The sequence below is a fragment of the Rhinoraja longicauda genome, chromosome 2 (genome assembly GCF_053455715.1).
Source record: "Rhinoraja longicauda isolate Sanriku21f chromosome 2, sRhiLon1.1, whole genome shotgun sequence".
Taxonomy (NCBI): Eukaryota; Metazoa; Chordata; class Chondrichthyes; order Rajiformes; family Arhynchobatidae; genus Rhinoraja; species Rhinoraja longicauda.
Window position 1 is genome coordinate 68,386,979 of NC_135954.1, and position 24,955 is coordinate 68,411,933.

Here is a 24,955-nt window from a genome sequence, read left to right on the forward strand (position 1 = left end):
GCAAGAAACGTAAACGACTTGCACTAATATGGCGCCTTCCATGACCTCAGGACATCTTTACAACCAATGAAGTGCTTCTACAGCACAGTTAACAATGAAATGTTAACATCAAGACCTTTAACAACCACCTGAGCGTACAATCGGGACATTGATTTAGCATCTCAACCAAAAGGAAAATGGACTCTGGAAACAAAACTAAAACTGAGGTATCAAGACCAATCACAAGTAAACAACATAAAGAGAAGCAAATACAAATAACAGCATTGAAACTGACAGATCAACATTTTCTAAAGACCAATAAAAATCCAACAGATCCAAATTTTCTTGCAAGGTTGAAGGAGTATGTACAACAATTTTTAATAGCTCCAAAAAAAATTAAATTTGAAGAGCTGCATTGATTCAGTTACTAGTGTGATTTTAATAACTAGAAACAAATACACCTTTAACAAAATAACATTAGCAATTAACTGAAAGGATTTCCAGCAGTAATTCTGTAAGGCACACCATTTTCACATTTTTTTATGCATGTGTGCGCATAAGATTATGAGGAAAATAGCAAAAAGATTTTCACCGTATAATATTAAACATGCTTCTTCATTCACCCTTTCTTCAAAACCCACTTTGGAATTTATATAAGAGCAACACAATTTCATTAGAATTTCTTGCCATATCTCTGGGATTTGAATTAAAATAAAAAAATAAAACAAATGATTCATTTGCAACATGCACATATAATAAATTCAGGTCTGCGGGTGGAAAGAAGATTAATACATTTGTTGCCTGATTAATGGCACAACTACACAACTTATTTTGTTCACAGGACTGAATTCTTTCCCTGCCATTAGAGTTAAATAATGAATGCTAGGTAAAAGTTTCAATTGTGCCTCTTTGAAAGGCTCGCCAGATTTGGCTACAATGCCATCTACTGGTGCATTAGATGAGGGTTGAGAAGTTAACCAGTACTTCTTAAAGTCTTAACACAATTGCAAAGCATCTGTACATCCATCACATTTTCAGACAAAAACAAAATACATTCAAATAATTTACTGAACAATTTTACGACAGTGAAGGTACTTTCCTACACATCAAGATATACTCCTCTCATCCTTTCCCAGAACTTTAAAACCTTAGAACTCTGTTTATTGTGATACACAACCTTCAGACTTTTACAACTAACCATTCCAGGGAACAACTTTGATCTCCCTGCACTTCGATCCATTTAATGTGGGTCTTGCCTTTCAAATTGATTTAACAATTTAAGAACTATTTTGAACAAGACTTGAAGCAGTATATGCCACTTAAAAGAATTGTTCAGCTATATTAATTAATTCAAAAGGGTTTAGTAAATTGTTGTATCCAATTTACAAGTTCTTGGGAGCTATGAAGATCAGCACATATATATGTGAAAAGTTACACTAATAACGTAACCAATCTGCAATGCCACCTTGCACCTGGCTGAATGTTGTTTGTGCAGTTATTGGTATCTGCATTTCCTTCAAAGTGCCCAGCATGACCGAGCCAATGCTGTCGATGAGGGAAGAAACTTGGTTGGCATGGATAAGATGGGCTGAAGAGCCCGTTTCTGTGCGAGAGATCTATGACTCTAAACTGCGAACTCGCTTACGGTGCCCTGTTCAAAAGGTTGTATAGATTTTAATGAACTGGGGAATTAAAAGGTTTCATTTTCAAAATGAGCAGCAGCAAAAAAAGCAGACACATAAAGTGTGCCTTGTAGAATCTGACAGGGACCGCGACGAGAACGCTCCTGCTCGTGTCATAGCATTGCTGAAGCCAGGCAAAGCTCCTTCAGCATCAAAGAGCTACAGGCCAATATCATTTCTTTGCCACACCTACAAGCTGTTTGAGCGACTCATCCTTACCCGCCTCAGCCAGGTGATAGAGCCAAACCTAAAAGGAGCAGACAGGGTTCCAGCCTGGGAAGTCCTGCACAAGTCAGCCTCTCAATCTCACACACATATAGAGGATGGCTTTCAGGAAGGTGTTATCACAGGCACTGTTTTTGTAGACCTTTAAGCCACTTAGGACACAGTAAACCATCGCCGACTGTTACAAAAAGTACTGAATTTGACACACAACTTGCATCTAACCAACCTGGTGAAGACTCTGGTCGAAAACAGACGCATCTGTATCGAGCTGTCGGGAAAGAAAAGTCGATGGCGCAGGCAGAAAAATGGCCTCCCTCATGGAAATGTCGTGGCACCCACCTTGCTCAATATCTATGTTAACGACCAGCCTATCCATCCCAAAACCAGGAGTTTCATTTATGCAGATGACCTGTGTATTACAACCCAAAGTGTTGACTTCGAGGCAGCAGCTACTCTGTGTGAGGCTTTAGTCAACCTGTCCTCATACTACAAAGAGAATCACTTGAGAGCCAATCCATCTAAAACCCAAGTCTGCGCCTTTCACTTGAAGAACAAGTATGCAAATCGAAGATTGAAGATCATATGGAATGGAGTCAGATTGGAGCACTGTGACAATCCAGTCTATCTCGGTATGACTCTTGATCGATCTCTGACCTACAAAGCACATATCACCAAGCTTAAAGGAAAAGTCAGTTCCAGAAATGCTCTTCTTAGCAAACCGAGTACCTCAAAATGGGGAGCAAATTTTAAAACCATTCGATCAACAGCTCTGGCTCTCTGCTTCTCCACTGCTGAGTGTGCCTGCGCAGTATGGGAGCACTCAGCTCATGCAAGGAAGATTGATCCTGTGCTAAACCTGAATGCATGAAACCTACCAAGACTGACAACAACTACCTACTCTCTGGCATTGCACCTCCTGGAATCAGAAGAGCTGTAGCCAGTCATAACGAACGCTTCAGACAATCAGAAGATGAAAGACACCCCCGACATGACCACCCTTTACTACCTCAGCATTTGAAATCACGCAGAAGTTTCCTCTCTTCTGTCCATCCCCTGGACTGCATTGCATCATGCAGAAGGTTCAAACTCTGGGAAGAGAGACTTGAGAAATCACCAGAACACATTCACATGGCAATCGATCCCTTTGAGAAACTCCCACAAGGTTCCGACCAACCGTAGATAACCTGGCACAGTCTCAAAAGACTGCGGACAGGCATGGAGAGGAGCAAATCGAACATGCTGAAGTGGGGATATACTGAAGATGCGGCAGACTGCAAGTGCAGATGGGGCCTCCAGATTATGGAACATCTCCTGAGCTGTGACATGCTGCATGACACATGCACTGTAAAGGATCTTGCAGAGGCCAAAGACATGGCACTAAAATTTGCTCGCTATTGGCAAACAGTTGTGTGATGACACAAAATAACAATAAACTTGACAGGCAATTTCAATGCACGTCATGGTGAACAGTATGAAATTGAGTAGTTAATTGCAGGCCCTCATTTGCATATCTTAAAAGAAAATTAAATACGGGGAAAACAAACTAAGAGGGACCAGAGTTTGCAGAACTTCGGTTATTGCCTGCAATTTATATTTTCCGGGGAGAATGTCCAAGACACAGAATATTTAAAAATCCAGCAATAGCATAATTATCTCACGTATGAATGAATAGTCATTCCCTCTTTTGTAGAGGCTTTAGAAGAGTAGCATGAACAAAACCCTTTGTTTCAAAATCTTGGAATTTTATTCTAGACTAGAAGATTGAAGTTCTCTCCTTTTGCTAACAAGTCATGGGTTCTTTCACAAACAAATCTGATATTGATGCACTTGATGAGTAGGCCTAAATCAGCTCAACACTTGGGTGGGACTGTTCTTGCTTTCTCTCCTGCAGTTCTGTAACAGAAGATAGAGTCAGCCTTACCAAGAAGGACTAACATTTGATCAGAATCCGTTCAAAGCAGGTTAAAAAGCCCAAACACAACTTGATTTGGAAATACAATAACCCCTCCTGCTGCATTGCCAAATCAAAATATAGTACATTTTTAATAAACATCATTATGGATGCATCAGTCAGTCACAGAGAGATAAAGTACAGAAACAGATAGCACTCAAGGTCAGTGTCGAACCTGGGCCACTAACACTGAGGAAATGGCACCACCAATTGGACACCCATAGTATACATAACAATCCAGTAGCTCAAAACTATGACAAATCACCATCTTCTTGGAGAAACATAGAAACACAGAAAAATAGGTGGTGTCGGCCATTCGAGCCAGCACTGCCATTTGATATGATCATGGCTGATCATCTAAAATTAGTACCCCGTTCCTGCTTTTTCCCCAATATCCCTTGATTCCTTTAGCCCTAAGAGCTAAATCTAACTCTCTCTTGAAAACATCCAGTGAATTGGTCTCCACTGCCTTTTGTGGCAGATAATTCCACGGACCATGGATGTTTTCTTGTGGCTAACGTACTGTTATGATTGTACTGTGGAAGTGATCATTTCATTTCACCACCTTACATCCAGTTACTTCAAAATTTCAGTGTATCCACATTGAATTATTTTCATGGTAATCATTTAGAATCAAACTGACAGAGAATTCAAAATATTTAAAATCCAATGCAATATTTTTATGTTATATTTAATTATTATAAACATGGTACATTTGATGTACAGTGGATGAAGAGCAATTATTAGTCATAGTTCTTTTGATCAACCAAAGCTTCATTAATGGGTTTTTTTGTTGAATATTGTTTAATTTCTGTAAAATAGTTTATTACTTGTTGTCAGGGTCATGAAAAGTCTGCAAAATATTCCACGTCTGTTATGAAATCTAATAGGCTGATAAATCATTGTGAAAAGGGATATTCACAGCTATAATGATAATTGCTGCCTCTTGACGCAAGTGTCAACAATGAGTCACAATTCAAATGCTCCAAACGAGGGCACTTCGGTAAAATGCTTTGGAAAGGAACACACATGTATCATTATTAAAGCAGAACTTTCAAATCAATTTACCCCAAGTCATAAAGAAAGCAGCCAGCAGGAGTTTTCAAGTTCTGTCAAGAGATTTACATCTACAAATCTCAACTCCAGACCAGGCGCCAGTTGATAAACAAACAATCTAAATCAAGGACCACACAATCCACATATCCTAAAGTTTATGGTCTTGGGGAGGTAATTTACAACCCAGCTTCATTTTCCACTAAGTCCTGAGTTGAGTAAAACTGTCATTAACTCAAGTTAGAAGACTCTAAAGTAATTTCAGCATTTGATGTGTACAATACCAGACATGTCTTTAAATCAATGACAGATTGATATGATTGTGTGTGTCCACAAACTCCTATCATATTAAACAAGGTAATTAGAATGTACTGATTTCAGCACTGAATTAAATAGGTTTCATTTGAACTTCCTAAACTCCACTTAAAACCAATTCAACTTACTTATATATGACAAAATAAATTGCTTCCCGTCCATAAGTTACTTATGCCAAAAAAATGAATTCCAGGTTATCACACAGCCAATTTATATATTATTTTAAATAAATAACTTTACAAGCCATTACCAGCCTTCCTTTTGAAACCATTACTAGTTGCTACAAAGCTTGGTGCTGCCACACAAAACAGAATTAGCATGCAAGGCTCCCAGTGCTTGCTTAACATAAACAGAGATGTGGCTGGCTGGTAACAATGAAAAATAGTAACATAAAGCAGATTATATTTTGTGACATTGCCAAAAGTTTCATAAATGGAGGCCAATATGTGATCTAGAATGTCTTGAGTGACTTGTTCATTTCCATAATGATATTATCTATGATCTTTCAAATTGGTTCAGATGATCCAGTTATTTTTAGTTTTCTTTAAAATAAACAAATTTATCACAGGAAAACGTAATGTATGGAACATGCACATCAAATCACACAAGATGTGAAAACATGAAAACATTTAAAAAGCTGCATTAATGTTAACACCCGGTGGCAAATAATTGGGTCCAGGTGTACCAATGAAATAACATTGCGGGGCTAAAACACTTGCCAGGGCTTTACCTTCCTGGTGAAGATTATTACTATTACGTTAACAAAACACAATTGTATTAATACCAGGGGGACTGGTAAAGGGGCAATGCAGTGGATTTGAATACCATCCTTTCGTGTCAAAGACGAATGAAAATGAAGTCCAGACCTATATTTTGCAATTTGTATTTATCTCCCGATTTGTTTGCAGAAAATATACTACTTGATGTGATAATGATTCAATCGTTTCTCTGCAGTGAATTAGCTGTTCAGGCAAGAATATGTCCAGGGAGCTTGAAGTAGTCTTGGTATCCAGACTACCAGGAGAAAAGAGTAGAATTGCTTATCAAAATTTATCATGTAATAAATGTAAAAAAGGCCACAATAGATTTGACTAAACATAATACTCTTGATACTGGAAATGGACAGCTGTAACTCAAAGTCTAGGCACAAAAATATGAAAAACTTCATGTGTAAATCCAAGCGGGCTACTGATAGTGATAACCAAAAATTTATGACCCAAGCTGCAGAGAAGAGTGGAGACGGAAATGAAATTATTCTTAGAAAACAATTTGGTCAACTACTAAGACATGTATACAGGGCTTATTAATATAATTATTCATCAATCTCTGTACTGCATCTAGCTTATCTAGTCCTTTTATAATTTTATACGTCTCTCTAAGATCCCCTCTCATCCTTCTAAACTCCAGTAAATACAAGCCTAGTCTTTCCAATCTTAGACAATAGACAATAGGTGCAGGAGTAGGCCATTCGGCCCTTCCAGCCAGCACCACCATTCAATGTGATCATGGCTGATCATTCTCAATCAGTACCCCGTTCCTGCCTTCTCCCCATATCCCCTGACTCCGCTATCCTTAAGAGCTCTATCTAGCTCTCTCTTGAATGCATTCAGAGAATTGGCCTCCACTGCCTTCTGAGGCAGAGAATTCCACAGATTTACAACTCTCTGACTGAAAAAGCTTTTCCTCATCTCCGTTCTAAATGGCCTACCCCTTATTCTTAAACTGTGGCCCCTGGTTCTGGACTCCCCCAACATTGGGAACATGTTTCCTGCCTCTAACGTGTCCAACCCCTTAATAAACCCCTCACGAGATGAGAAAGCATTTCTTCACACAGAGAGTGGCGAGATGAGAAAAAAATTCTTCACACAGAGGTGGTGAGTCTGTGGAATTCTCTGCCACAGAAGGTAGTTGAGGCCAGTTCATTGGCTATATTTAAGAGGGAGTTAGATGTGGCCCTTGTGGCCAAAGGGATCAGGGGGTATGGAGAGAAGGCAGGTACAGGTTACTGAGCTGGATGATCAGCCATGATCATATTGAATGGCGGTGCAGGCTCAAAGGGCCGAATGGCCTACTCCTGCACCTATTTTCTATGTTTCTATGTTTCGATATGATCCCCTCTCATCCTTCTAAGTTCCAGTGTATACAAGCCTAGATGCTCCAGTCTTTCAACATATGACAGTCCCGCCATTCCGGAAATTCACCTAGTGAACCTACGCTGCACGCCCTCAATAGCAAGAATATCCTTCCTCAAATTTGGAGACCAAAACTGCACACAGTACTCCAGGTGCGGTCTCACTAGAGCCCTGTACAACTGCAGAAGGACCTCTTTACTCCTATACTCAACTCCTCTTGTTATGAAGGCCAACATTCCATTGGCTTTCTTCACTGCCTGCTGTACCTGCATGCTTCCTTTCAGTGACTGATGCACTAGGACACCCAGGTCTCATTGTACGTCCCCTTTTCCTAACTTGACACCATTCAGATAATAATCTGCCTTCCTATTCTTACCACCAAAGTGGATAACCTCACACTTATCCACATTAAACTGCATCCGCCCACTCACACAACCTGTCCAAGTCACCCTGCAACCTCATAGCATCTTCCTCAGTTCACGCGACCACCCAGCTTTGTGTCATCTGCAGATTTGCTAATGGTACTTTTAATCCCTTCATCCAAGTCATTAATGTATATTGTAAATAGCTGCAGTCCTAGCACTGAGCCTTGCGGTACCCCATTAGTCACTGCCTGCCATTCTGAAAGGGACCCATTTATCCCCACTCTTTGCTTTCAGTCTGCCAACCAATTTTCTATCCATGTCAGTACCCTACCCCCAATCATTCCTCATATGACAGTCCCTCCATCCCAGGGATTAACATCGTGAACCTACGCTGCACTGCCTCAATAGCAAGGACGCCCTTCCTCAAATTAGGAGACCAAAACTGCACACAATACTCCAGATGTGGTCTCACCAGGCCCTATATAACTGCAGAAGGACTTCTTTACTCCTGTACTCAAATCCTCTCGTTATGAAGGCCAACATGCCATTAGCTTTCTCCACTGCCTGCTGTACCTGCACACTTACTTTCAGTGACTGGTGTACAGACACCAAGGTCTCCTTGCACTTCCCCTTTACCTAATCTGACACCATTGAGATAATTATCTGCTTCCTTATTTTTGCCACCAGAATGGATAACCTCACATTTATCTACATTAAACTGCATCTGCCATGCATCTGCCCACTCACTAAACCTGTCCAAGTCACCCTGCAACCTCCGAACATCCTCTTCGCAGTTCACACTGCCACCCAGCTTTGTGTCATCCGCAAACTTGCTGGTGTTTCTTCTAATTTCATCATCCAAATCATTAATATATATTGTAAATAGTTGCGGTCCCAGCACCGAGACTTGCGGCACTCCACTCTCCACTGTCTGCCATTCTGAAAAGGACCCGTTTATTCCTACTCTTTGCTTCCTGTCTACCAACCAATTCTCTATCCATGTCAATACCCTACCCCCAATACCATGTGCTCTAATTTTGCTCATCAACCTCCCGTGTGGTACCTTATCAGAGGCTTTCTGAAAGTCCAGATACACTACATCCACTGGCTCTCCTTCATCCATTTTACTTGTCACATCCTCAAAAAATTCCAGATTAGTCAAGCAGGATTTCCCCTTCATAAATCCATGCTGACTTGGACCAATCCTTTTACTGCTATCCAATTGCGCCGTTATTACCTCTTTAATATTTGACTCCAGCATCTAACCCACCACCGATGTCAGGGTAACTGGTCTATATTCCCCGTTTTCTCTCTCGCTCCTTTCTTGAAAAGTGGGATAACATTAGCTACCCTCCAATCCACAGGAACTGATCCTGAATCTATTGAACATTGGAAGATGATCACCAATGCGTTCACAATTTCTTGAGCCACCTCCTTTAGTACCCTGGGATGCAGACCATCAGGCCCTGGGGATTTATTAGCCTTCAGTCTACCTAATACTATTTCTTGCATAATGCAAATTTCTTTCAGTTTCTCTGTCTCCCTTGATCCTCTGTCCACCAGGAGATCTGGGAGATTGTTTGTGTCTTCCTTTGTGAAGACAGATCCGAAGTACCTATTCAACTCTTCCGCCATTTATTCACAAAATGCTGGAGTAACTCAGCAGGTCAGGCAGCATCTCGGGAGAGAAGGAATGGGTGATGTTTCGGGTCGAGACCCTTCTTCGAAATATGAGGTGCTGTTCCTCCAATTTCCGGTGGGACTCACTGTGGTACTGGAGGAGGCCCATGACAGAAAGGTCAGACTGGGAATGGGAGGGGGCATCCGCTGCTCCAGATGTCAACTTATTTACATCGGCAAAACCAAACGCAGGCTCGGCGATCGCTTCGCTCAACACCTGCGCTCAGTCCGCATTAACCAATCGGATCTCCCGGTGGCTGAGCACTTCAACTGCCCCTCCCATTCCCAGTCTGCTCTTTCTGTCATGGGCCTCCTCCAGTGCCACAGTGAGTCCCACCGGAAATTGGAGGAACAGCACCTCATATTTCGCCTGGGCAGCTTGCAGCCCAGTGGTATGAACATTGACTTCTCCAACTTTAGATAGTTCCTCTGTCCCTCTCTTCCCCTCTCTTCCCCTCCCCTTCCCAGATCTCCCACTGTCTTCCTGTCTCTACCTATATCCTTCCTTTGTCCCGCCCCCCTGATATCAGTCTGAAGAAGGGTCTCGACCCGAAACGTCGCCCATTCCTTCTCTCTTGAGATGCTGCCTGACCTGCTGAGTTACTCCAGCAGTTTGTGAATAAATACATCAACAATGTGGTATACTGCAGTCACAAAATGCTGGATTAATTCAGCGGGACAGGCAGCATCTCTGGAGAAAAGGAATGGGTGACATTTCAGGTCGAGACCTTCTTTATACTGTAGAGATAGTCAATCATAACTGATTTCCATTGTTATCTCCCAATCCCATAATTGAATCAGTAATAATTTGTCCTATAAATGGCTTATTCAAAAGACAGGCATTACAATCAACCGTCGGTTTCAATAAGCAGACGTTTTTTCAAATGTCAAATGTCCAATTCCATTTCCAACACCTCAGCAAATAAATTAGTCCATATTGCATGCAGAATGAAATTCAGACATTGAAGATAAGCAGTAACATTCGTGCCATCAAAAAAACCTGGAAATGATCATTTTCAACAAGATAAGGAGAGACATAAACACCTACCCCAACATTCAATGTCACAGCCATCACGAAGTTCCCCACCGTCAACCAGAACAGAATTGGACAAGCCACATAAATAGTGAGACCACGAGATCAGCCCAGAGGCCGAGTATCCTGTGTCTTACGACGTACACCCTGACATCTTAAAAACTTTTCAGCATTTACAAGGCACAAGTTAGGAGCATGAAGGGATGATACCTGGATGAGTGCAGCTTCAATAACATTCAAGCATTGCATAACCATACAAGCAGCCCACTTGATCAATATTCAAATCATCAGCCTAAACCTTTATTCTTCTCCACCAATGGTTTTCATGGCAGCAGTCATAGACAGAACAATGTAGCATGGAAAAGGGCATTTTGGCCCACTTGTCCAATTCTATCTTTTGGCATTCTGGGCATGTCACATTTGCTGGCATTTGGAAGATATCCCTCTAAACCCTTCCTATCCATATATGGGTCCAAATATCTTTTGAAAGTTGTAATTGTATCTGCTTAGATACCATAGCTTCCTCTGATACACACCATCCTCTTAGTGAAAAAAAGTTATCCCCGAGATTCCCCTTAAATTTCTCTCTTCTTACCCCAGCCCATGTCCCCTAGATTTAGAATCCTCTACCATAACATGATGACTGTGAACCCCCTCATGATCTTAGACACCTCACGAAGTCATCCATTAGCTTCCTCCGCTCCAAAGAAAAAAATCTTAGTCTATTGAACCTCTCCCTATAATTCAAGCCTGCAAACCCAGGTAAAATCGTGGTGAATCTCTTCCACACCTTTTCCAACTTATCATATATATACAGCGCCTTTTCGGCCCACCAAGTCCACGCCGCCCAGCGATCCCCATACATTAACACTATCCTACACCCACTAGGGACAATTTTTACATTTTACCCAGCCAATTAACCTACAAACCTGTACGTCTTTGGAGTGTGGGAGGAATCCGAAGATCTCGGAGAAAACCCACGCAGGTCACGGGGAGAACGTACAAACTCCTTACAGTGCAGCACCCGTAGTCAGGATCGAACCTGAGTCTCCGGCGCTGCATTCGCTGTAAAGCAGCAACTCTACCGCTGCGCTACCGTGCCACCCCATATATAATGATATCCTTCATATAGCTGGGCAACCAAAACTGCACACCGTACTCCAAGTGTGGTCTCGCCAATGTATTGTGCATGAGTTGCATCATGATGTCCTGACCTTTGCGCTCAATACCCTTCCCAATGCAAGCAAGCATGCCAAAGGCCCTCTTCACCACCTCATCCCCTTCACTCACCACTTTCAAGTGTGTACTGCCTACAAAATACATTGCATTTTCCTCAAAGAGGACTTCCCTGGCATTCGTAAAACTGCAATTACTAGCAGCAAGATGGAGGAGGGCACAGAAATATGGGATCACTACCACTTGCGGATTCTCCAACCATGCATCATCCAAACTTGAAAATATATAATTATTGCCACTAGGTCATAATCCTGCAACTCTTGACCCATCAGCAGTTCACAAACATTTCAATTCCACTAGCTCAAGCGCATTTAGAGACAGGCAACAAATGCTTAACTTGCCAATGTCACGCACATCTGACCCCCAAAAACGAATGTTTTTAATAAAAGAGTATTTTTCTTTTAAGTGCTCCATCAAACTCTTCAGGCCAATCACAAGCTCATATCTTTCCAATAGCTCTTAGTTAGCGTAAATCTTTCAGTGATTTGCCTTGCTAAGGTTTTGGGAAATAAAAATCATCTAAGATACTCTAGCTCCATTCACACCTTCCAGAAAATGTGGTTACTTTGAGAATTCAACAACATTAAAAACGGGCAACTTCTAAATCACACTCCATTCCAGATTCTTCCACATCAAGGTAATCAGAAATGACAGAGAGCCAAACCTGCATTTCACCACCCCAACTCTGAAAGTGCTTGCTATCTAAAAGTGTTTGTTGACTAAAATGGCATTAAATCACAAGAAACCACCTTACAATCCTTCACATTGGTCCCCTATTATTGGTGGACTGAAAAATTACTGCTCTTGAACAGTCAAACATGTGCCCAGATTCTACACCCCAACCCAACTTTCATGCAAAGCCACCTTCCTTCCCTCCATTGCCAAATACCTGACACCCAACACCAATTGGCACACGCTAGTCCAGCAATATCCCTGGGGGATTAAAATGGAGTTACGATTAAAAATAAAATCTATGGGAATGGGAATATTATATAAAATTAATTTCCAATCATGGCTTTCTGACAAAAATCCAACAAAGCCATGTAATCACCGTCACTGTAAATCATTGAGTCTGATATTATGGCCTTCATTTATACAATATTTATTACAGAGCTGTACATCTTTGGACTTATTGTGAATCTGTTTGTGATAGTAAAGCAGAAGCAGATTAACTATCAAAAATAGATGCATATGCATGCAGTTTGTGTCACGCAACTCCTGCAACATAATATCTCACTCGGTCAAATTGCTCTGAATTATTAATTTGCATGGTGGCAATGGTACAGTTGGTTCCTTACAGTGCCAGAGACCCGGGGTCGATCTTGACCACGGGTGCTATCTGTACAAAGTTTGTACATTCTCCCAGTGACCGGGATGGGTTTTCTCCGGGTGCTCCAGTTTCTTCCCACACTCCAAAGACGTACAGGTTTGTAGGTTAATTGATATAGGTAAAATTGTAAATTGGCCCAAGGATAGAATAATGTGCAGGAGCATTAGTGTGCGGGTATCGCTGGTCAGCATGGGTCTGTTTCCGCGCTGTAGCTCTAAACTAAAAACTAAAATTTACCCTACACTATATATTCCCAGTCAGCCCGATAATTGTCCCTTTTTCCCCAGTGCATTTCCCACTAATTCTAAGTCAATTAAGTACTTAAACAGATCCCAAGCACTGTTTCTTCTTCAACTTACATTGCTGTCATTGTTAAGAATGCTTTAAATGGGTTTTATATATTCTGATAACTAGATGTTGCTGTTTGGCCACTGAAGGCCATGCTCTCTCAGAGCAACCCCACTTATTCCATCTCCCCACTTTTTTTCTTGTAACCAATTCTCCTTCACGGGATCATCATCTCACTCCAATTTTCCTGCCACCCATACATACCAGGGGCAATTAACCTATCAACACACTTTTAGTGTGCGAGAGGAAACCAGAGCACCCAGAGGCGTCACAGGGAGACTGTACAAATCTCCCAACGATAGCACAAGGTCTGAATTGAATCCAGGACCCTGGAGGGAGAAAAAAAACTCGTGCAACAAAATTAAAAGTGATGGGAATTTACAAAATATTTTTTAATGCTTTCTGCAAAGACTCCTGTCTGCCATTAAATTTCATCTCGCTCATCAGGAGCCTCATCCCAATTTACTGAGCTGGGAGAAGGATGTACCTTCTGTACAAATGCACACACATGAAATTTACTTTGTTTACTGATTTCTACATTTGGTCAGTTAAGAGGAAGCAAAGTTAAACACACTCTACTTCCATGATGGACAGCTTCCTTGCAGGCATTTCTTTTATGCAAATGTCTTACTTCTTAAGCAAGCATACCTCCTGATACAGGCGCATCCATGAATAAAGCTCCAGTCTTGTCTGCTGCTTTGGCCATTTCCTTAGAAACTGCAGGATCAATAGTGCTCGAATCAATGAGCAATGATCCCTTCTTGACTTTCCTGTGAAGAAATACCAAATTAGTTCAAGATGAAGCATAACCTTCAAAACATTTGGCCATTGATTCCATAGAAAAATCCTGCACTCCATGTGACACTTTAAAAAAAACACAATTTAGTGCCAAATCAGACAAAATATTTTAAAAAACTTTCATCCCATTTTACTGATAGTGAGAGCAACAAAAGAGTTTCAATGGCATCACTAGGTTTAGGAATTTACTAAAACGTTCCTGTGAAAATCAGGTGGTTTATCAGCTATGAAGAATATGGTATCTGAGACTTTCTGGTGAGGTCAACAAGTGAAATTTGGAGTAGAGCCCTGGTTAACCTTCCTCCACCCCCAGTCTACTGATTTTAAGAAAACTTGACATGTCTTGTTTCAAGAAATAGCAGAGCAGGCAGTAGTACTATAACCCAAACAATGCAGTTCATTAAATTATGCCAAACATCAGATCAACCCTTACAAATAAAATTGATATGCTGTAAAATTAACACTCAAAACTATTTTTTAAAAATTGCACTGTTGGTTCATATTCAGTTAATATTGATCATTTGTGTCTGTTTTCATGCTGAGCACTTAAGATTTTCAAGATTACAATCTGGACCAGGGGTCAAATACAAATCCCTTTACATCGTACTCTCTTTTTTTAAATGTATGAATGCTGTCAAATGATCCACATCTTCGTTACACATTCTTTCTGAATGAATCATGGGTTATAATCAAGAGGTAGTTGAACAGTATAACGATAAAACAGTTACTTACTTTGTCAAAATAGTAAAATAGTAATTACACTGAGCTTTTAAGATGGAACAATACAATATTTTGCACAAAATCCTAATTTTCTCTCCAATTCTGCAATTATTATAAATTTATATCCTTGGTATTTTATATCTAACAGAGAAGGGAAATAGGTTCTTCCTGTTTGTTATTATGTAGGTTCTCACAATTTTATAAACCTCGAAAGAGGCTCCCCACCCTACCTGCTCTGATGAAAACAACGCAAGCCACCCAATCTTTCCTTGTGGATAAAACTGTCCAATACTGACAACATAGTCATAAATCTCCTTTGCATCCTCTCTACCACAATCAATAGAGTGACATGAACTAGACACAATATGGAAAGTTGTGACCTAACAATTCTAGCGTGATTGCCATGTTCTTATGGTTTATGCCTCAGCTAAAGGAAAGTATCTCATATGTCAAAATTGGTGGTGAAATCCAAGCACATCAAAATAGTGTTTGTGACTTCACTCTGTAGGCTATAAAACTACATACAGAATGCAGAGATAACCCCAAGCCAAGGCACCAGGCATGAGCTGCTGAGGGATAGAGTGAACATTCGCTGAACCTGCTCCATTCCAATAGTTGGATTCACTCACATTCCAGAATTAGTTGTCACTCAAGGTCCATTCCAAAAAGACAACAATCATTGATTAACTTACCAAAGCAAAATACATGAACAAAGTCCAATTCTCCTACAATACTAGAGATCTGCAGTCTTGAAAAAGAATACTTTAAAGTGTCCAGTGTCCTGGATACAGGTCCTGAGACTGAATACATTTCATTTTCGTCTCCCTTCCCAATTGCTGTTTGAACAAATAATCACATTTCCAACAGCAACAAAGAATATTAAATAGAGCCACATGTGGCACTAAAGCCATTATCTTCCTATCATGCAGAATATAGAAGCCGCTATCATTTGTTTATGTCTTTTTAAAACATTAAGAGTTTGGTTAAGTCAAATAAATTAATATTTTTTTGATCGAGTATGGGATCAAAAAACTAAACATGGTGTTAATGGGCATCAAGGAGAAAAAAATCATCTGATGGATTGGTTTATTGTCAAATACACCGAAGGTACAATGAAACATCAACTATCCAATTCTCCAGAGCTGCTGCCTGACCCGCTGAGTTACTGCAGCACTTTAAGTCTTTTGTGAACAATGAAATTCCTTATTCACATAAAACTCAAGAGTACACGGTAATTACACAGTAAATTCTCCAAATAACCTCTGACACCCGTACCAAACAAAAATCTATCTATCTCTGCTTTAAAAATATCCACTGACTTGGCCTCCACAGCCCTCTGTGGCAAAGAATTCCACAGATTCACCACCCACTGATTAAAGAAATGCTCCTCATCTCCTTCCTAAAAGAACATCCTTTATTTCTGAGGCTATGACCTCTAGTCCTTGACTCTCCCACGAGTGGAAACATTCTCTCCACATCCATCTATCCAATTCTTTCACTATTCTGTATGTTTCAATGAGGTCCCCCTCATTCTCCTAAACTCCAGCGAGTACAGGCCCCATGCCGACAAATGCTCAACATAGGTTAACCTATTCATTTCTGGGATCATTCTTGTAAACCTCCTCTGGGCCCTCTCCAGAGCCAGCACACCCTTCCTCAGATATGGTGCCCAAAATTGCTCACAATATTCCAAATGCGGCCTGACCAGCGCCTTTTAGAGCCTCAGCATTCCATCCCTGTTTTTGTATACAAGCTCTCTCGAAATAAATGGTAGCATTGCATTTGCTTTCTTTACTACCAATTTGACTTACAAATTAACTTTTTGGAATCCTGCACCAGCACTCCCAAGTCCTTTTGCACCTCCGATTTCTGGATTCTCTCTCCATTTAGAATAGTTTACGCCTTTATTCCAACTACCAAAATGCATAACTCCACACTTTGCTACACTATATTCCATCAGCCATTTCTCTGCCCTCTCTCCTAACCTGTCCAAGTCCTTCTGCAGAGTCCCTGCTTTCTCTACACTACCTGCCCCTCCACCTATTTTCATATAATCCGCAAACTTGACCACAAAGTCTTCCAAATCCAAATCATTAATATCCAACATGTAGAGCAGCCCCAGCACCAAGCCCTGTGAAACTGAAAGTAGTCATGTTTAGTATTTTGTTGCATACCCTTTGCATGCAATGACTGCTTGAAGTCTGCGATTCATGGACATCACCAGTTGTTGGGTGTCTTTCTCTGGTGATGCTCTGCCAGGCCTGAATTGCAGCCATTTTCAGCATATGCTTGTTATGGGGGCTAGTCCCCTTCAGTTTTCTCTTCAGCAAATAAAAGGCATGCTCAATTGGGTTCAGATCGGGTGATTGACTTGGCCACTCAAGAATTGACCATTTTTTAGCTTTGAAAAACTCCTTTGTTGCTTTAGCAATATGTTTGGGATCATTGTCTTGCTGTTGAATGAACCGCCGGCCAATGAGTTTTGAGGTATTTGTTTGAACTTGAGCAGATAGGATGTGTCTATACACTTCAGAATTCATTATGCTACTACCATCAGCAGTTGTATCATCAATGAAGATAAGTGAGCCAGTGCCTTCAGCAGGCATACATGCCCTGGCCATAACACCCCCACCACCGTGTTTCACAGATGACGTGGTATACTTTGGATCTTGGGCAGTTACCTCTCTCCTCCATACTTTGCTCTTGCCATCACTCTGATATAAGTTAATCTTCATTTCATCTGTCCACAAGACCTTTTTTCCAGAACTGTGGTTGCTCTTTTAAGCACTTCTTGGCAAACTGTAATCTGGCCATCCTATTTTTGTGGTCAACCAGTGGTTTGCATCTTGCAGTGTAGCCTCTGTATTTCTGTTCATAAAGTCTTCTGTGGACAGTGGTCATTGACAAATCCACACCCAACTCCTGAAGAGTGTTTCTGATCTGTCGGAGAGGTGTTTGGGGATTTTCTTTATTATAGACAGCTGTGGAGGTCTTCCTTGGCCTGCCAGTCCCTTTGCGATTAGTAAGCTCACCAGTGCTCTCTTTCTTCTTAATGATGTTCCAAACAGTTGATTTTGGTAAGCCTAAGGTTTGGCTGATGTCTCTAACAGTTTTATTCTTGTTTTTCAGTCTCATAATGGCTTCCTTGACTTTCATTAGCACAACTTTGGTCCTCATGTTGCTAGACACCAATAAAAGTTTCCAAAGGTGATGGAAAGACTGGAGGAAAGACTAGGTGCCGAGAGCTCTCTTACACCTGCATTAAGGAGGCATTTAAACACACCTGAGCAATTACAAACACCTGTGAAGCCATGTGTCCCAAACATTATGGTGCCCTGAAATGTGGGGACTATGTCTAAACGCAGCTGTAAATTTCTACATGGTGAAACTAAAATGTATAAAAATACCCTTTTATAAAATCTGACAATGTGCACTTTAAACACATGTGAATTTTTCTATGACAAATCTCAAATTGTGGAGTACAGAGGCAAATAAATAAATGATAGGTATTTGTCCCAAACATTATGGAGGGCACTGTATAACAACTGGCTTTTCACCATTCCCATTCACCTCAGAATGTCCAAGCACATGATTTGCAAAAATTTGGTACATAAAAATAAACAAGTTTCCTTATTATTTTTAACATTCAAATACCTACTTCAAAATGCCATTGACACCAGTATACACTTCAATCACATTTGGACTTGATGGTAACATGGTTATAACTCGATCAGCTCGTTCAGCCACTTCAACAGGAGAGTCCACGATCTATGAAATAAAAGTCCACGAAAATTATTCAATAATCCATCTGGGCAAAGCAGGTCAGGCAGTGACAATTTTAAAATACATATCCTAGCCTTTAATTTCCAATCCAAGCTCTGACAGGTCTTTTAATTCTTTTAACGGTGAGAATTAACCAACCTTTTATGTGGGATTTAATAATAATTTTAGAAGCTATTTGATAAACAACAATATCTACACCTTCATCAACCATCTCCATTACTTCATCAAAAAAGCACATGGGACCTTGCTTTATTTGCAGAAGCCTAAGAGTATAAAATTAAGGACTACAAGATTATTAGTATAAACTCAATTCAAATAGTGAGATCATTTCTCGGCACCACACTTTTGGGAAGGATGTCAGAGACTCAAAATAGGTGTCAAGATTGCTATCATTTACAGAGAAGCTTTTTCTGTCTTCAGAGTAGATAAAGTTGATGGAGATCAAAAAAAAGAAAAAACACCAAAGGACTGAAATGAAATCAGAAAACTCAGCAGGTGAGGCAGCAACCATGGAATGCGAAATAGTCAACATATCAGGTATAAGATCCGTTGTCAATACTGAGAAAGAGGGGAAACCAGCTAGTTTTCAATAGCATAGAAGGTGGAGAAGAGATGGATGAAACAAAGGCAATATCTCTGATAGAAGCAAGATCAAATCAGTTAATGTAGCAGACAGAATCAGATTATGCTACCTTATCCAGCCAATGTGCTGCCAAGAATAAGGCTAAGTGACATGTTCAATAGGCCGAACTATACCAATAGAAAAAGAAAAAAAAAGCTTTTATTAAAGTTGCAGGAGTTTTGACAGTAGTTGGAAAAAGGTTTCTATGGCAGGAAGGACTAGCAATCAAAAGACAAAAAAATTGCATGGAATCAAAGGAAAATGAGGATTGATTCTTTTGAGTAATGTATTCTGATCCGGAATACATTGTCTGAAAGGATATTTGAAGTATAGTCAAGTGCAAGTTTCAAAACTGAATTGTATAACAACACATGTAGGAAAAAAAACTGCAGATGCTGGTTTAAATCGAAAGTTGACACAAAATGCTGGAGTAACTCAGCGGGTCAAGCAGCATCTCTGAATAACTTAGCAGGTCAGGCAGCATCTCCGAGTGATGAATGACGTTTTGGGTCGAGACCCTTCTCAGACATCAGAAGAAGGGTCTCAACCCGAAACATCACCCATTCCTTTGTGAAAAGGTTTGCTTAGCTATGGGGGGTGACGGAGAAACAAATCTGAGAGGAATTAGTTTTTTTTGAAAACCACTACAAGTGCAAAGAACAGGTTCTCTCTATGGTATATGATTCTTTACAAAACAGCACGTTGCTGTGATGGTAGTCACATCAGGTTATGCAAGTCCTTCCTATCCAAGATACAGTACTGATATGTACTTTTCCTGAAACAGGGCACGGAAGTCCAGCATCCATGAAGTCAAGGGAAGAGGAAAAAGAGAAAACCTCTCAAATATTAATGTGTAAAATAATAATGTTTTCTTACAGGTTGCAACAGCATGATTACGAGAACAGTCAGTCTTTAACTTGAAATATTTATTAAAGTCACTTCTCTTTCCGCAGATCTGACCTGACCAGCCAAGTCTTTCAAGCATTTTCTGGTTTTATTTCAGTTTTCAAGCATCTGCAGTTTTGTTTTGATAATACAGGTTGGTTCACTTTATACTCTATGGAATATGCCAAATCTGGTAAGAGCAAGTACCTTTCTTACCTGTTTCTTCTGCTTTTGGAAAATATAGAGCATAGAACAGTACAGAATAGGGCAATAATGATTGTGATAACAATAATGCCAAATTAGACGAATCCCATTTTGGCACCTATTACTCTTTGCGCAAAAAAACTTGCCTCAAAAAATCTAATTTAAGCATTTCCCTCTAATCTTAATGCTACGTCTTCTAGTATTGACATTTCCATTCTGCGAAAAAGATTTAGGAAAGCTATCCCATCTATGTATAATTTTCTCTTACATTTGAACTCCCAAAGTGATATACCTCACACTTATCTGGATAAAGCAGTGAATCAAAACTCAAAAAAGTGCCTTATAACATTTTCCACACTTGTGCAGTACATTCAATACAAATCCCTGTCAGATATTCCCTGACACCATATATATATCTTCCCTCGCTCTGAAGCAAATACCCCTGTCCATTTCTAATATTTGACCTACAATGAATGTTAAATTCTTGGGTGTCGGGAAAAAACTGCAGATGCTGGTTTAAATCGAAGGTTGACACAAAATGCCGAAGTAACTCGGCGGGTGACGTTTTTCTTAGGAATATCCTTCAATATCTCATGTTCCTTTCTAATCTTTTGGCATTAACAGCATGTACACTTATTCCTTAACAATAATGCTAGGGAATAGGGGAGGAATATATAAATCTGTCTACAAAACTCTTAGTATTCCCTTCAGAAATGCACGCTGGCCTGGTTGCGACAACAGCAATGGTAACAATTGATTCTTCATGTGGAACCAAGTCAGAGAACAAACGATTAAAGTGATTCACTTTCCAATTGTCACAATAAACAATTAAGATGCAATTTACCTGTGCTCCTAAATCCTGTATTGCTTTACACGATTCTGGGAAGACATCAGTAGCAATAATGGGGTAGCCATGCTTTATGAGATTCTGTGCCATTGGATTACCCATGTTGCCCAGTCCAACAAATCCCACTGTTGATTTAGAGGCCATTGATCTGGAAGATACTATTAGCACAATGATTTTTTAATAATGGCATTATGATGCAGTATTTACCCAGTTTGCATTCAAGTTTTACAAAATAATTCTATAATGATATAAACAAGTTTGATAATGACTTTGCTTATATAGTTTTATTGTCCATTATTGTCCAGTCACATCCCCAAAATGTCCATGATATTCAATCATTTATAGTTAAATGTCCTTCTAAAATTTTATGTAAAAAATTACTGTTTTATGTAAAAAAAAAAAAATTATCTGTGTGTCTTGTGCTCTTTAATGTCTACTGCCGGACCCTGACGTGAGAGGACGCTGGCGTTGAGTATTCGCCGTTTTTCCGTCAGGATAGTTTGTCTGTTTGTTTCTATGTTAATTGTTTTTGTAAAGCGCTTTGAGCATGTGATAAGGCGCTATATAAAATAAATGGATTATTATTATTATTAAAATTGCAATCGCATACAATTGCAATTACATATTTTATACAACTGTCATAATATAATGTGCAAATATAACTGTACCAAACAGCAATAAAAACCTATATCTCGAGAATTAGTATAGTCCATATCAAATAATGTAACCCGCGAGCCCTAGAAATCCAAATCAAACCCATTCAAAGGAAACACAAGAGAATGCAGATGCTGGAATTTAGAGAAAAAAACAAAATGCTGGTATTGAGGGGGTCAGGCAGCATCTGTGGAAGAAAATTGACAGTTGATATTTCAGGTTGAGACTGCTCATCTGGACATTGAAGGGTCTCGACCTGAAATGTCAACTGTTCATTTCCCTCCACAGATGCTGCCTTCAAACATGGCTCCATGACCCATTCAAGCTCATTACGCTAAATTTATTTTGTGCAAAGTTATATGGTCCTAATAGTTGGGAAAATAGGTTTCTGCCTCAATGACAGGAAAACATAAAGCAAAGTTCGGCAAGAGTGACATCAGGACACCTGTTGAGCAATTGTGGCATCAAGCAGCAATCAAGTGAAAACAGATAGCCAATCCTTCATCCATCAATGGATCTAAATCCCTGACACATAGCGATCACACAATCAAAAACAAACTCGGAAAGCATATTGCGAATTTCAGCAAGAACAACACAAAAATGGGTGTGCTCAATTTTCTTTTCTTTAAGAAGTTGCTTTGTATATTCAACAAAATGTAAAATCTGGCATGCCACAAACATACAACAGAACCAAGACTTCCATGTATTACAGCTTTAAAGAAGGAAGTCTAAATATAATGCAAATTAAAAAAAGAGTTTATTTATAATTTATTGAGGAAAGTTTGATAAGTTGTAACATTAATATTTAATTCAAACTGATGCTTCAGGACAAATGTGAAACATTCAATGCCTTCCCCTGTACCTTTAAGAGCATGGCATGTTTTTCTGATTACCTCGTAATAATGTGGTTGCAATAGAAAGACAGTAGTCAAGTCAAGTCAAGTCAATTTTATTTGTATAGCACATTTAAAAACAACCCACGTTGACCAAAGTGCTGCACATCAGTTCAGGTACTAAGAAACGAACATACAATGGCACACAAACATAACAGCACATACATAAACAGTTCACAGCGCCTCCTCATAGGGCCTGTATTTTATTGCAGCGGTTTAAAAGTTATAAAATGTATAATGCAATGTTCTGCTGGAGTTCACTTTTTAATTTTGAACTCTGCCAACACTAAATTAAGCACTTTAATTCTTTGACAGGAATACAATGCATCAGATAACTGGTTTCTTTCTTTAAAACAAAACATTGGATAACAAACAAGCTGTAAAGCACATTACATGCTATATATTATTCTTCTTGTACCAACTTGCATGCATGTAATGATATTCATTACCTCAAGAGTTTTCCATTAAATAACCTGCGATTTTTCAGTATTAAAAATAAAAGCTACAATACCTTAATGTGTCTCAAACAAACTCATTAAAGATGTACATTGAGGTCTATTGACTCTGTTATAAGATATTATATTGCAAATAAATTTGAAGAACTCAAGTCTAAAGTGATCTACATACATTTGAGTGTTACCTATTAATGGATGAAAATTATCCTAGGAGGTCAATCGCATCATGTACCTGTGAACTTCATCTTGCCTGTCTCCAGCAACTGCCGCCATTTCCAATTACTCTTCTTTACAGTCTACAGCACGCGAACAACTGCGCAATGGACTGGAACGTGCCCGGTAGGCCAGACCCGCCCCCACTGGCCTCCCAGGAGGCTGCAGAAAAGCCGACCGGCGAAGCCTGCCTGGGCTGAATGGAGTCTCGACAGCAGTGATGAGCATCAGTGGCGATGAGGCCTCGGCGGCGGTGGGGCATCGGCAATGGTGAAGCGACAGTGGTGGCAGTAGTGAAGCTTCGCGGCAGTAGGGCCTCGGCAGTGGTGAAGTCTCATCGGCAGTGAAGCACTGGCAGTGTTGAAGCCTCGCGGCGGTGGGGCCTCGGCAGCAGTGAAGCCTCAACGGCGATGGGTCCTCGGCGACAGCGGTGGTGGAGCCTCGCGGCAATGGGGCCTCAGCGAAGCCTTACAGCTCAACCCACGATCGCCGGTCGATGAGAGCTTTGGAGAACCGCCTTGAGGGAGGAGGAAGAACAATGGACAATGGGGAGGGAGGGGGGTGAACAATGGACACTGGGGACCTGGTGTGGGGGAACTGCTGTGGGAAGGGGTGGGGGGGAAACACAGGAGGAGCCGCCGTACTTTTAACTTTGTCAGCACCGTAGGCTATTTGCATTCCTTGGGCATGCAAGCAAAGAGTTTCACATGTGACAATAAAGTATTCCATTCCATTCCAGATCCATAATCATCTTTAAACAGTTACAGAACCTACATGGACTCTATTTGATTTGCATTGTGACAATGCCTGCACAACCTTATCCTTGTTTGCTGTTGTTTTGCAGAGCTATAGGCTGTTGAGCAAACAAAATCCTCCTTCACTTCACCTTCTTTAACCAACTCCATGTATGTACTCTTCAGTATTTCCCAAGCGATTTATCTGAATGCACATGTCCAGTGTCCACCAATGACTCCTTCCTGCAACACCTGTCCTTAGCCCCATCCACTTCCTGACACACTACATAATCATTGATGATATTTAGTGTAATGGCAAAGCCAGCTTCAATTGGTTGATGAAATTCAGTTGTGTTTCTCGATTATTCCCTTGCAGATATTCTGTTGATCCTGGGATTACTGGTCTCGCTCTCAGATTACGATGCTCCCTCCAGTGCTATGTAAGAGACAGGGACACGAGATCCCAATACATTGGCATGCACTGGCAAACAGCAGGTCCTCTCCCAGTCCATGTGCGCTCTCAGAATGGCTTTGACAACTAGCTAGATCTCTACTCCAGCTCACCAGCTGTTAAAGCTATCACTGAAATTGAATTGATGCAAATATTTTGACATTCAAAATATTTTAAAACTGAAATCATGAAAAATCAAAACACTAAAAATCTCAAAAATACTTGAATACATTTAAACTAACTTGCAACAACTAAATGAAATAATAAAGTTCTACTCATTGTCATCCTGCAGTTCTTCCTTCCACTGATTTCAGTGGGTCTCCTGGATTATTCCTTTTCTCCTGAGATGCTGCCTGTCCTGCTGAGT

The 24,955-nt window shown here is 40.3% G+C and overlaps 1 protein-coding gene across 5 annotated transcripts in view; it reads right to left on the reverse strand.

The window, feature by feature from the left end:
- hibadhb (3-hydroxyisobutyrate dehydrogenase b) overlaps nucleotides 1-24,955 on the reverse strand; it is a 94,289-nt gene that overhangs the window by 64,903 nt on the left and 4,431 nt on the right. For all 5 annotated transcript variants that reach the window (XR_013548843.1, XR_013548842.1, XM_078420583.1 and 2 more), the window contains exons 2-4: nucleotides 21,186-21,346; nucleotides 18,506-18,615; nucleotides 13,978-14,099 (exon numbers count right to left, since the gene is read on the reverse strand). Coding sequence is in view for 3 of the 5 variants with exons in the window: in XM_078420557.1 (XP_078276683.1) it covers nucleotides 13,978-14,099; nucleotides 18,506-18,615; nucleotides 21,186-21,346 (393 nt within the window). In the remaining 2 variants the exon portion in view is untranslated. The remainder of the gene's footprint in view (nucleotides 1-13,977; nucleotides 14,100-18,505; nucleotides 18,616-21,185; nucleotides 21,347-24,955) is intronic.